The sequence below is a fragment of the Sceloporus occidentalis genome, unplaced genomic scaffold (genome assembly GCF_023333645.1).
Source record: "Sceloporus occidentalis isolate IW3139 unplaced genomic scaffold, rSceOcc1.0.p SCAF_8, whole genome shotgun sequence".
NCBI classification, from domain to species: domain Eukaryota; kingdom Metazoa; phylum Chordata; class Lepidosauria; order Squamata; family Phrynosomatidae; genus Sceloporus; species Sceloporus occidentalis.
The window spans coordinates 1,022,286-1,035,862 of record NW_028316988.1 but is presented as its reverse complement, the minus strand read 5'-3'; the positions used below and the strand labels follow the sequence as shown (position 1 = coordinate 1,035,862).

Here is a 13,577-nt window from a genome sequence, read left to right as displayed (position 1 = left end):
TTGCTGCGGTACGCCATCTCCAGCAAGACTGTACTTCTAATCTTTTCCTAACATGTCTAATTCCGCCGGCATGGATGGTTGCCTTTACAATCCAAGTTGCGCGCCCGACAATGTACAAGGACAGAGCAGGAGGCGGGTGGCGGAAGGGGAGAGAGGAGAAGCCCATGAACTGTACAGGCATTTTTGATGTATGTTAAATAGAATGGGCTTGGACAGGATTTTTAAGAAATTAGGCCTAGCATAATGGAAGGGACCAGGCTTAGGAAGAGTCGAAGAGGCGGAATCGGCTGAAGGGTTGTGGAAATCTTCACGAAGTGCTAAGGAGGATGCAGAGGTGTCTGCAACAATTCATGCAGGATTCTTTGTCACTTCTGCCTTGTTATGACCAACAAAAGGAAACTTGGGCCCAGTGCTGTTCAACATCTTGATCAATGCCTTGGATGATGGAACCCATATTGGGAGAAAGGTGGGATATGAATAAAGGGATGGATGAATAGAATATAATACAGTAGAGTAGAGTAGAGGGCATGCTTATCGCATTTGCAAATGACATCAAATTAGGAGAGGTAGCTAAGATTCCAGAGGGCAGGATCCACACTTGAAATAGAATAGAAAGCTAGGCCAAAACTAACCAAATGGATTTCAACAGGGAGAAATGTAGATACTTCCGAATTTTGGTAAATTCTGATTAAAAACACAAATGAACTGAAATGAGGAGCATGGGTCAAGAAAAACTGAATGCATGTGCTCCTAAAACGACATGCTTTGTAGTGGGAACGATGACTCTGATGAATTGATTTCTCAATCCAGAGTGGACTCGACTCACAATTCAAATTAAATGCCCAATGAGAATGACGCCCAGGTGTATGTGCTCCAGGTAGTATGATGATGGTATCTCCCTCAGCTTCTTCTCTGGTTCTCTGACCTCTCCATTCCTGGCTTGACTGTATTCCCATGGGGCTTTAAGCAGAGCCATGTTAACCAGGGACAAGAGAACAAGGACAAGGGAGGGAAGCTCACATTGGCATCCACTACATTAAGCTACTTGGGTCCATCTGCACTGGAGCTGATCCAGTGAAAGCTGGAGAGAGAGGGAGGGAGGAAGAAGGCATGCAGCCAGGAGGTAAGGCCAGGAACAGGGGAGGTCAGAGAAGAATCTGGAGGAGATAGAGACATCATACCACCCGGAACGCAAAATCTGACTTGGTGAATACCTGGATGGGAGACCACCAGGTGGGAAGACCAAGGTTCTCCAGGTAGGGTTGGGAAGAATCCAGCTTGAAACCCCAAGTGCCAGTCTGCACAGCCTCTTTGACTCCCAGAGGCCTCAGCTAGCTGAAGTCCAAAACATCAGAACAGTGTTTGGTTTGGAGGACCAAAGTTTGGGAAACACACACTGTCTTACTTTGGAGGTCCTGAAACAGAGGTTGGGTGGCCATCTCATGGGAGTGCTTCGGTTGTGCATTACTGCTTGGCGAAGGGTTGGACTAGGTGACCCTTGGGGTCCCTTCCAACTCTAAGAGTGTGATTGGATTTCCTCCATGTGTTTTTAACTGGTGACATGAGCCAGGGGGGAAACTGACCCGGGGTTGATGTCATAACCGCCCACCTATCCTACAGTCCATCCCACAACGCATCCCATCCTCCCCTCCAGCCTCTGACCCCCAGACTGTGGCGATAAGATGTCCGCCTCCCACCACCGAAGCCCTTCTCTTCCCATTAGAGTTGATTTGCTTTCCCAATGGGGTCAGCCCAGGCCGCAGGAGAATTGCGGTGCCTTCGCTCAGGGAATCTTAAATGTCGCTGCGTATTAAAAAAATAACCTCCACCAGGGATTTGTCTCTGCCTCTTTCTCTTTCTCCTCCTCTACTTTCTCTCGCCACCCACATCATAATATTGTTTCTCTGTGAAATCCCCGTGGTGCCTGACATCTGCTTGGAATGGAGAGGGAAAAAGGACTGGGAGATATATATATATACACACACACACTTAGAGTGTCTTCCAACAACCTCTCATACTGATAGTTCTTGCAAAAATTATATTTATGAATGCCGATTAGAGTCCTTGACTTGGGTTCCCTATTTGTGAGATTGCACCCGATCTTGCAAGTTAGATAAGCAGGAGGTCAGGAGAGAAAATATGGATCCGGGGATGACAGTAGAGTTTATCACACTGGAGCTGTTTTTGGCTTGAAAGAGAGATTAAAGCATCCCGAAACTTTGGCTGTTGCTGTTTCCAGTTTATGATGACACTAAGGCAAACTTATCCTGGGGTTTCCTTGGCCAGATTTGTTCAGAGGAGGCTCACCTTTTGCTTTCTGCTGAGGCTAAGAGAGCATGACTTGCCCAAAGTCAGCCAGTGTCTCCAACATCCTAACCATTATACTTCTCTGGCTCTCATTGTGAAGCTACGCAATTCAATTTCATGTGCGCACAAAGCCATGGATGAAGACATATGTGTCGTGTAGAATACCAGCCTATACATTTCTTTCTCATTTTTGATTTCCCCCCATGACTTAGATTAATATTTCTCCACTTGTGTGAAGCTACCCTTCAGTAGGAAGGGCAGACCTCGGATCATTTAATCCTTCCAGCCTTTGCTGGCTTCCCAGCCCATTCGGTAACCTTTAAATCTGTCCACTCTCTTCTCCTCTTTTGCTATTTCTAGCCTTCGTCGCTCATTACGTCCCCCGTCTATGAACTTCTGCTCCTCTGACTCTTCCACCTTTCCATGCTTTAAGGTCCTTCAGATGACTCTTTCTATTCTCCATTGGACGGGAAATTCCCTTTGACTCAGGTAGAGCTCAAATTTTGGACTTCTCCTTCTCTTCCTCCCAAGGCACACATTTCTCAAAGGATTTTGATCTGATTCGAATGCTTTATGGCCCTGCGGGAATTTGAACCTTGGTCTCCAAAGTCTTTGGGCCTGGGAAGAAGGGCGGGATGCAACCTCTGGTTCCAACAATGAGCCGTTCCACAATGAGCAGGTGTTTGCATTAAGGTACTTACTGTCAATACTCATGTATAAGACTAGAATCCAAGGGTCAATGTAAGTACTGTATCTTTAACTCTTATAAAAAGGAACCATCCCTTCGTGAAAGGCAAAAATGTAATCTGTCCTGAAAACACTGATGCTCCTGTGCTCTCTCATCCATCCATCCATCCATCCATCCATCCATCCATCCATCCATCCATTCATCCATCCATCCATTATATCTGCTGGGATTTTGTTAAGTTCTTTGGCATCATTTCCCTTTGCTTCATCCTATAGATCCTTTGTCACATGCACCTAAATTTTACCCTCGACTTATTATACATGAGTCATATCAAAATCCATAATTTTAGCCCCCAAAATCCACCCTTGACTTATACATGAGATCGACCTATAGTCGAATGTATATGGTAAGTCCGTGTTTATTTTGTACATATCGAAACAGCATCTGGAAATGGGTGTGTGTGTGTGTGTGTGTGTGTGTGTGTGTAAAAAAAACCAGGATGCTGCCCAGTGTGAGTCTTTGGCTTTTTCCCCTCATTTGTTAAAAGTACGACTGGAGGCAAACCAACCAAAACGATAAGACACACAATAAGCATCTCCTTCCATCTTCCTTGCGCAGGTTGGCTGGGAGCAAGCGGAGAGGGCATCGGCCAGAGAGCGATGGCAATTGCAATCCCAGGCAGGGTTAAACTCCCGTCATCCCCAGGAAGGACTTAATGGGTTTGGAGATAAATAGACCTCCGGCTGGCGGAGCGGTCCAGGTGACCTGGAACTAAATGGCGTTTGACACAGATTGCTCACACATGCTGGGATTTTGCAGCCTGACTCTTATGCGTACATTGCAGGGACATAAAGATGATTCACTTTCCTTCACTTCTCTGACAAGAAAGGGCAAAGGGGATGTTGGGTCCTGCAACCAGGAAGATGGGTTCTAGAATCCTTGTTGGTCTCATGTTCCAAGATTAAGAAAGGTCTAACGACACAAGATTTTATAGTCTCATGATCATATGGTTATACCATTATATCAGTAAAGTCAAAATCATCCATGGCATTTATTGCTATTGTGTGCGTTCGTGTCGTTTTTGACTTACGGCCATACAATGCTTTAACAGTTGTGGCTCAATGCTATGGAATCTGGGAACTGTCATTTGGGAGACATTTAGCCTTCTCTGTCAGAGGGCTCTAGGGTGACAATAAACTACAGATCCCAGAATCCCACAGTATTGAGCCACAGCAGTTAAAGCAGTGTCAAACTGCATTATTTCTGCGGTGCAGATGCAGCCCTAGTCTAACCCTCAAACGAATACTCTGTGTTTGCTCTCATCCATGCCATAATGTTCCTGGTTTGTATCGAAGCTGGACAATGAATGAATAAAGAGAACGGACTCTTTGGAAATATGGTACTGGAGGATGGCCCCTTGGATATCCCAAATGATGGTCGCACAGATATCCAAAAAGGATGGTCCCATGGATATCCAAAAAGGACGGTCCCATGGATATCCAAAAAGGATAGTCCCATAGATATCAAAAAAGGATGGTCCCATGGATATCCAAAAAGGACGGTCCCATAGATATCCAAAAAGGATGGTCCCATGGATATCCAAAAAGGACGGTCCCATGGATAGCCAAAAAGGATAGTCCCATAGATATCAAAAAAGGATGGTCCCATGGATATCCAAAAAGGACGGTCCCATGGATATCCAAAAAGGATGGTCCCATGGATATCCAAAAAGGATGATCCCATGGATATCCAAAAAGGACGGTCCCATGGATATCCAAAAAGGATGGTCGCATGGATATCCAAAAAGGACGGTCCCATGGATATCCAAAAAGGACGGTCCCATGGATATCAAAAAAGGATGGTCCCATGGATATCCAAAAAGGATAGTCCCATAGATATCCAAAAAGGACGGTCCCATGGATATCCAAAAAGGATAGTCGCATGGATATCCAAAAAGGACGGTCCCATGGATATCCAAAAAGGATGGTCCCATGGATATCCAAAAAGGACGGTCCCATGGATATCCAAAAAGGATAGTCCCATAGATATCCAAAAAGGACGGTCCCATGGATATCCAAAAAGGATGGTCGCATGGATATCCAAAAAGGATGGTCCCATGGATATCCAAAAAGGACGGTCCCATGGATATCCAAAAATGACGGTCCCATGGATATCCAAAAAGGACGGTCCCATAGATATCCAAAAAGGACGGTCCCATGGATATCCAAAAAGGATGGTCCCATGGATATCCAAAAAGGACGGTCACATGGATATCCAAAAAGGATAGTCCCATAGATATCCAAAAAGGACGGTCCCATGGATATCCAAAAAGGATGGTCGCATGGATATCCAAAAAGGACGGTCCCATGGATATCCAAAAAGGACGGTCCCATGGATATCCAAAAAGGACGGTCGCATGGATATCCAAAAAGGACGGTCCCATGGATATCCAAAAAGGATGGTCCCATGGATATCCAAAAAGGACGGTCCCATGGATATCCAAAAAGGACGGTCCCATAGATATCCAAAAAGGACGGTCCCATGGATATCCAAAAAGGATGGTCCCATGGATATCCAAAAAGGACGGTCACATGGATATCCAAAAAGGATGGTCCCATGGATATCCAAAAAGGATGGTCCCATGGATATCCAAAAAGGATGGTCCCATAGATATCCAAAAATGACGGTCCCACGGATATCCAAAAAGGATGGTCCCATGGATATCCAAAAAGGACGGTCCCATGGATATCCAAAAAGGATGGTCCCATGGATATCCAAAAAGGACGGTCACATGGATATCCAAAAAGGATGGTCCCATGGATATCCAAAAAGGACGGTCCCATGGATATCCAAAAAGGACGGTCCCATAGATATCCAAAAAGGACGGTCCCATGGATATCCAAAAAGGATGGTCCCATGGATATCCAAAAAGGACGGTCACATGGATATCCAAAAAGGATGGTCCCATGGATATCCAAAAAGGATGGTCCCATGGATATCCAAAAAGGACGGTCACATGGATATCCAAAAAGGACGGTCACATGGATATCCAAAAAGGATGGTCCCATGGATATCCAAAAAGGACGGTCACATGGATATCCAAAAAGGATGGTCCCATGGATATCCAAAAAGGATGGTCCCATGGATATCCAAAAAGGACGGTCACATGGATATCCAAAAAGGACGGTCACATGGATATCCAAAAAGGATGGTCCCATGGATATCCAAAAAGGACGGTCACATGGATATCCAAAAAGGACGGTCCCATGGATATCCAAAAAGGATGGTCCCATAGATATCCAAAAATGACGGTCCCACGGATATCCAAAAAGGATGGTCCCATGGATATCCAAAAACATACATGCATCCCCAAACAAATGGAAATATCTGCTTGATCAAGGATAAATAATCAAGAGCCATAAGACAGACAAAAGACCTGCTCCTGGTGTAAGAGAAACCCACTAGAACCATTTCAGTTGAAGGCTTACCATGACAATGGTGAAACTCTGATTTGAACGCAAGACCACTGAGCAAAGCAAGAAATTGAAAAGTTTAATGCGCTTACCCGGTACCAGACTATTTCCCGCATCCTCCCATCGGTCTTGAAGTTACATTTCAACGTCACGGCATCCCCGACCACGACAGGTGGAAGCGGCTCGATGCTGACCGTCAGGTAACCTGGAACAGAGGAGGAGAAAGGGATCACCATTATTATTATCACTATTATTATTATGCACTGAGGGGTAAAGAAGGTCTAGTGTGCTAATGCGCTCTGTGAGACTTTCCAGACGCTGAGCCGATTTCCAAAATGCCACCAATGAATAATGAAACAATGCAAATAAATTCACAAAATGATGGAAGCTGAACCAAGTGCAGCCCAGAAATACATCAGAATAATAAAGCCATTAATTGCAACTGGCCTTGCTATGTAATGGAAGTGCATTTAGAAAACAAAGAGGCTCTTGCATTTTTAAAACAGCACAATAATAAATACATACACAAGTTTTTAAAAGCCACTGGACTTTCCGCAGCTGTCCAACAAGAGGGTTTTTCTTTGAAAATCCTGATGCAGAAGGAAGCAAAACTGACAGGTGTTTCACAGCCAATGTCACAAGTAATAGGGCTGCGCCAAGGCAGTAAGGGATTTTAGCCATTTCCTTCTCGTTGCAAGAAAGTCTTCGAAGACTCTGCGGTTTTCAAACCATCGGTTTTGGACACACATAAAATGCACACTCTTGTTCTATGCAAGAACAAAAAAACACTTTCTGGGGCTGGAAACAGCACATGTTTCTGCGCAGAAAATAATATTCAGGCAGGGAAAAAGGTTTCTGCGCAGGAAAAGAAAATGTTTTCTGTGCAAAACCGCTGTTTCCTGCGTGGATGAAAAATGCAGTTTTCTGTGCAACGAACATAAATGAATTTTGTGTTAAATTAGACTTGGGCTGCAAAGGTTCTCATCAATCCAAGATTCCTCTCCGGTTTCTGGTCTCTAGAGTCATAATCCATTGCTCAAACCACTATCACAACTACCATATTCCCCCTTATTATGCATAAGATGCTCAGGCAGTGTCATGCCTTGGAAGTAATGTGCCCGGAAATACCTAGGAAAGATACGGTGCCTAGATTAAAATATCTATACAATCTCGCACAACTCTGTACATTCGCCATTTCTCACATTTTGCACCGCAGTGTCATTCAGCATAGGAATTGCATAGTTGCGATGTATTGTAAGTCCAGCAACAAGTGCTGGCGTGAATGTGAAACAATGTAGGACCTCAGCCGAGGCATCCATGCACAATAGGAACGTGCAAAGCACATGCCCATTTGTGCACAGGAGCATCACATTTGCGACTCTTTGGCTGCAGCCTTGCATTGAATACAGTCCTGCATCAGACAAAAACAGCCAAAGGATTCTGGCTTGCACCGTTCTTCCTAAACCCCAAGCGAACGGCAAAACAGGGTGGGCAGGGTTGAAAAGGAAAAGGCGCACGGCTCTTTGCAAAGCGAGATTATTCCTATGAAAGCATTATGGGTGACAGACAGGCGTCTTGTTTCTAAGCTGGGAACGGCAGCAGAGGCAGACAGTGGGAACCGGAGGGAAGGCAAGGCAAGGCAATGAACACCTGTTTGGCACAAGTCCCCAGGCAACCGGCTACAAACGATATGATTAATGCCAGGGGCGTCATGTGATGCTCACCCAGCCAATCGAGCTGTCAGCGTGAAAAGAACAGGTGCTTCTATGGTAATAAATCCAGAGGCTCACTTAAGAGAAAATGAATAGGAGGAATCCGAGCTACATTTTGCCCTGACCCTCTGGAGGCTTTGCTTTCGCTAGCAGAACCTGTAGAAGAGAAGAGACACACCACCTTCCTTTGATGATGATGATGATGATGACGACGACGACAGTGGTTCCCTTGGTATCTGCTGGTTTGGTACCAGGACCCCTGTGGTTTCCAATATTATTACAGTGGGCCCTTGGTATCCTTTGGGGTTTGGTTCCAGAACCCTCCATAGATACCAAAATCCATGCATGCACAAGTCCCATTAAATACAATAAACTATTATTATTATTACAGTGGGACCTTGGTATCCTTTGGGGTTTAGTTCCATGCATGCACAAGTCCCATTAAATACTACTACTACTACTACTACTACTACTACTACTATTACTACAGTGGGCCCTTGGTATCCACTAGGGTTTGGTTCCAGGACTCCTCATGGATACAAAAATCCATGCATGTGCAAGTCCCATTAAATACTATTGTTGTTGTTGTTGTTGTTGTTGTTACAGTGGGCCCTTGGTATCCTCTGGGGTTTGGTTCCAGGACCCCCCCATTGATACCAAAATCCATGCATTCGCAAGTCCCTTTGAATAAAAATGACACGGGTATATTATTATCCAATTAGAGCATAAGAGTCTTAATGTCAGGAAAACAGGGGAAGTTATATTATTAATTTTTGGAACTTTATCATATACGTCGTTTAAAAAGACTTCAGAGGGTTTTTTTTTGGGGGGGGGGGTGTATATATGTATGGAGAATGAAGAAACGAAAAGCCTCGCTCGAAAAGCCATTGGTGTATGTGCAAGAGAAAGAGAATGCTTGATTTTCCGACACACTTCTTTTATCGCACCCAGATGCTGGCTTTGACACCTCATTACTCCCAGCCACTCCTTCTGTCACCTTCCTTCCTCAGCACAAAAAGGAAAACCAAGGAGAAAGGACTCGACACTTTGGCTATTAAGATACATTTAGCAAAGTAACTGACAATCTTTAAGAATTAGAGATGACCAGGCAGGGAAATTATTGCTGGCAATTTGTCTCCATCAAGAGACGCCGGATGTTCAGAGAGCGTTACTCAAAGCTGGACAGATGGGTTATAATAGGGAGACAGGGCTGGAGTGTTTCCACTGGAGATGTAGAGCGAGCCAAAAGGATCAAACTCCAGTTGGGGATATAAAGGATAGTCCTCAGGAAAGCTAGAAAGTAAAAGAAAGAGAGGAAGGCCTCATGGCAGATGGATAGACTCTATTAGGAAGGTCATGGGTATGAATTTGCAGGACCTGAGCAGAGTAGCGGAGGACAGGAGGCCTTGGAGATGTCTTGATGCAGGTTCTCTGCCAAACTGATCCATCGATTCAGATCACAAAGCGATTTATTTGTAAGTGGGAATGTGGCCATAGTGTTATGGTTTGAGCATTGGACTCACACTCTGGAAACCAGGGTTTGAATCCTTGCTCGGCCATGAAAACCCACTGGATGATGTGAAGTCAAAGGCTTTCATGGCCGGCATCCATAGTTTTTTGTGGCCAGAGTAGATGTGGTCTCATGGTTCGGAGTTGTTCCAGTTTCCGGGTGTCTTGGAACAGTTTCCTCCCCTAGAGATGTGCAATGTGAACCCACAAAACACCACTGGATGACCTTTCACAATCACTCTCTCTCAGCCTCAGAGGATGGTCTCTGATGGAACCCGCCAAGAAAACCCCATGATAGGTTCACCTTATGGCTTCCACCAGACGGAAATGACTTGAAGGCACACAACAACAACAGACATCTTCAAATAAAGGCCAAATGTGCAAATAGTGGTCCAAAAGTTTGCAAAAATCCTCCGAGTCTCAAACAATGGGAGGAAAACCAAACTAAAACCTGCTGACAGTCTTCATTCTCGAAATATGGAAAGATTTTCACCCCAATGGAGAGGAAATTCCTTGGGGGGGAAAGAGGCTCAGATTGTCCTCGAACCTGGTCCCTCAGAGGGACAATTGCGCTCGCCGGGATGTGACTGGACTTGTCACATTGTCCATGCGACAGCTATGTTGACGCCGTGCGAGAATTTCATCAGGTCGGCGCTCACCTAATTCACACTCCCCAACCCAAAGCATGAACCGAAACGCCTCCGATCATTTTAATCCACTGACAGCAGCCTCATGAGGAGTCTTTCAATCTGTCCATGCTCCAACCCCGCAATCCATCTCTCTCTCTCCCCCTTCCAGTCTACAAAAGTTTAATCAAAACCCGAGACACAATATGAACGCATCCTTCGGATTTGTTTCCACTTTCGCAGGGATCCCAGGCTGCCTCTCTCCCCCCTCCGTGAATGTGCTAAGATAAGATCGGAGAAGCAACAGGCGAGGAACAAGGAAGGGAGGAGGCATTTTTGTTAACATTGAAACCTCTCGCCAAGCGCCATGCAAAACGCAGAGCACCCAAGTTGCCAAGGTGACTTTTGACAGCTAGGAAAAGCACCTTGAGGGGAAATGCATAATGAATTACGGACGGTGCCATCATCTCTTTTCAGGTTCCCCTTCGGCCTGTTCAGAAAATGGATGGGAGGCACAGTGGAGGGAAAGGAAACATATGATGTTTCAGTTCGGACACCCCATTTCCGGCACTCTGCTTGTTCTGGAATTGGAGGCATGGGCCACACAACTGTCTATCACAGCCCACATCGCAGAGGTGCTGTGGAAATCTGTTAATGAATTGTGAAAATGTATAACAGAGTATCAACAAGAGTGCCCCCCCCCCCCCAATGTGCATAGGGCTCTACTTATGTGCATTGGCACTCCTTGGGCAGTGTCTTGATGCACACTGGGTCTTGTGCACTGGGTCCCATTGTGCATCAGTCCCATTACACACCAGGTCTCATTGGGACCTGATATATAATGGGAACACTGTGCATTGCTTCCTTTGTGCATTGGTTCCCATTATACATCAGGTCCCATTGTGCACCATGTCCCATTGTGCATTGGGTCCCATTGATGCCCTTGTAATTTGGTCCCATTGTGCATCACATCCATTGTGCATCAGTCTTATTGTGCATTGGTCTCATTATATATCAATCCTGTTGTGCATCTGTCCCAGTGTGCATAGGGTCCCACTGTGCATTAGATCCCACTGTACAGCAGTACCATTGTACATTTGGACCCATTGTGCATCAGTTCTATTGTGCATCAGTCCTGTTGTACATTGGTCCCAATGTGCCAGACTGGCTTCCCAACATAGTAGTTTCATGCCAGTCCTTTCCTGAAGACAGATGTTGGGAAACTGCTCAGTTCTATTTCCTGCAGGCATTAGTTCCCTTATGAAGATGTAAGTCCTCTATTGACTTCTAGCCATGGTTCCGCATGGATCATCCATCTTAATGTGGAGCCTCTGTACCATGAAGCAATCTTATTACTAAAGAGAAATGGGAAACTAATGGAGCACAGACACTCTTTAGTCATGTAACACTAGGAAACATGTATACTGAAATCTGTGTGAATTTCTAGGCAACGAGGCTTAAGATGGATACTGAGAGAAGCTGAAATATGTCCAGAGGAGGACAACCAAGGTGGTTAAGAGTCTGCAGCCAAGCCCTATAAGTAAGAAACACTCGAGGGAGGAACGATGTCCATCTAACCTCTGTTGAAGGATACCAAAGAAGGGGAATCCACCACCCAGTCTGCTCCACTCTCAGACAGCTCTTACGTTCAAGAAGTTCCTCCTAACATTAACATTAATTAACATTAACATTTTTCCTTGTAAATAGAATCCACTGGTTCATGTTTGCTCCATCTTCTCAAACTATGGCCCACCAGAGATTTGGGACTTCAACGCCCAGGAATCCCAACCAGTATGGCCAAGACTCAGGACTTCTGGGAACTGGAGTCCAAGTCATCTAGAAGACCACAGTTTGAGAAGCATTGTTCTATATAACATCCCTTCAAATATGTAAAGAAGACTGTGTCTTATCTGCTCTTGGATCTTCTCTAGCTAAACCTGCCTAGATCCCTCATCCGTTCTTCATTGGTATTGGTTTCTGCGCCAAAGGCTCTCCTCCTTTGGGTAAGTTTTGGCCATGTTGGGATCGGGCAGAGTTGGAATCTATGTAATCAGATTTCTCAACTAATTTCAGTTACTTTCCTGAAGACCACCGAGATGGAGAGAACATTTTTCTCTCCGTCTCGGTGGTCTTCAGGAAAGTAACTGAAATCGAGTTGAGAAATCCAATTGCATAGATTCCAGCTCTGCCCCATTCCAACCATTCCAACCAGCAAACCCTCACCATCAGTGTTCTCCAAACTGAGTTTTGAGAAAGGACAACTCTGTCCCATCTCCAAACTTGCCCAGGTTGCAACCAAGTGATTTTACTCTCGTCCTTAACATCCTTAGGAGAAGGTGACAGGAAAGAGAAAACACACATAATGTATTCTCGTTGGGGAAAACAAGTAACCAAAACAGCCCTCACCGTTCTGTCTATGTCTTCCCGGACTCCAGCCCTCCTTGGTAACCCCATCATCTATTTGAAAGGTAAATTGCACCTCTTGTCTCCATAATCCATGATGGAACCTCAACACGGCTTATTTCTAAGAGATCCCTCTTCACATCCAATTTCAGCTCCGCGCCGAGGAAATGACACTGGAGCAAGCAACGGAGAAATGTAAATAATTTCTTAATGGAACTGTCAGATGGAGAAGCGGCGGCGAGGGAAGGAGAGAGTCCAAAGGGTTGGAAAGAAGGTGGAAACAACCAGAGAGAGGACAACCTGAAACGTGGGATGAGAAAAGGATGGGGATTGGGAGGAGACTGCATCCAAAGTTGTATCTCCTCCCATGCAAACGCAATGGGATAACCAAGGGCACCGGGTCATTCCACTTTAAAACAACGGCATTTCGACAGCACAGTAGATGAATGGAAAGAGCCGGTGACCTAGTTTCCATGATGCATTACGTTACGTAATAGTAATCCTATTCAGGACAGATATGTCCTTCTGCCCTGCCTATGTGGAACGTCTAAATCGGGGACGGGCAAAGTGAAATATGTGGGCCATATGTGGCCCATAAGGCATGGGATCCACGGCCCCAAGAGCCCTGCCAGCACCCAGTTCTTTATTCTTACTAGGGAAAACTTCGGGATTAGTAGTGTTGCCCAAAGGCTTTAAGGAAGGTGTAAATCAGAGGTGGGTTCAGTGCAATCCATGGGCCACGTTTGGCCTCCAAGGCACCTTTCTGCTGTGGCATGTGGTTCCCTCAACCCTGTCATGAGAATCCCAGCAGCACCCAATAGTTTTTCCAATAGGGAAAATGGAGGTGTCTACTGGGAGG

General features: G+C 45.4%; 1 protein-coding gene across 3 annotated transcripts in view; it reads right to left on the bottom strand.

The window, feature by feature from the left end:
* The window catches only part of LOC149307608 (immunoglobulin superfamily member 21-like), a 149,037-nt gene that overhangs the window by 70,938 nt on the left and 64,522 nt on the right, over positions 1–13,577 (bottom strand). For all 3 annotated transcript variants that reach the window (XM_089536897.1, XM_089536896.1, XM_089536895.1), the window contains exon 2: positions 6,561–6,673. In XM_089536897.1, coding sequence (XP_089393023.1) covers positions 6,561–6,584 — 24 coding nt within the window. In that variant the 5' untranslated portion in view covers positions 6,585–6,673. The remainder of the gene's footprint in view (positions 1–6,560; positions 6,674–13,577) is intronic.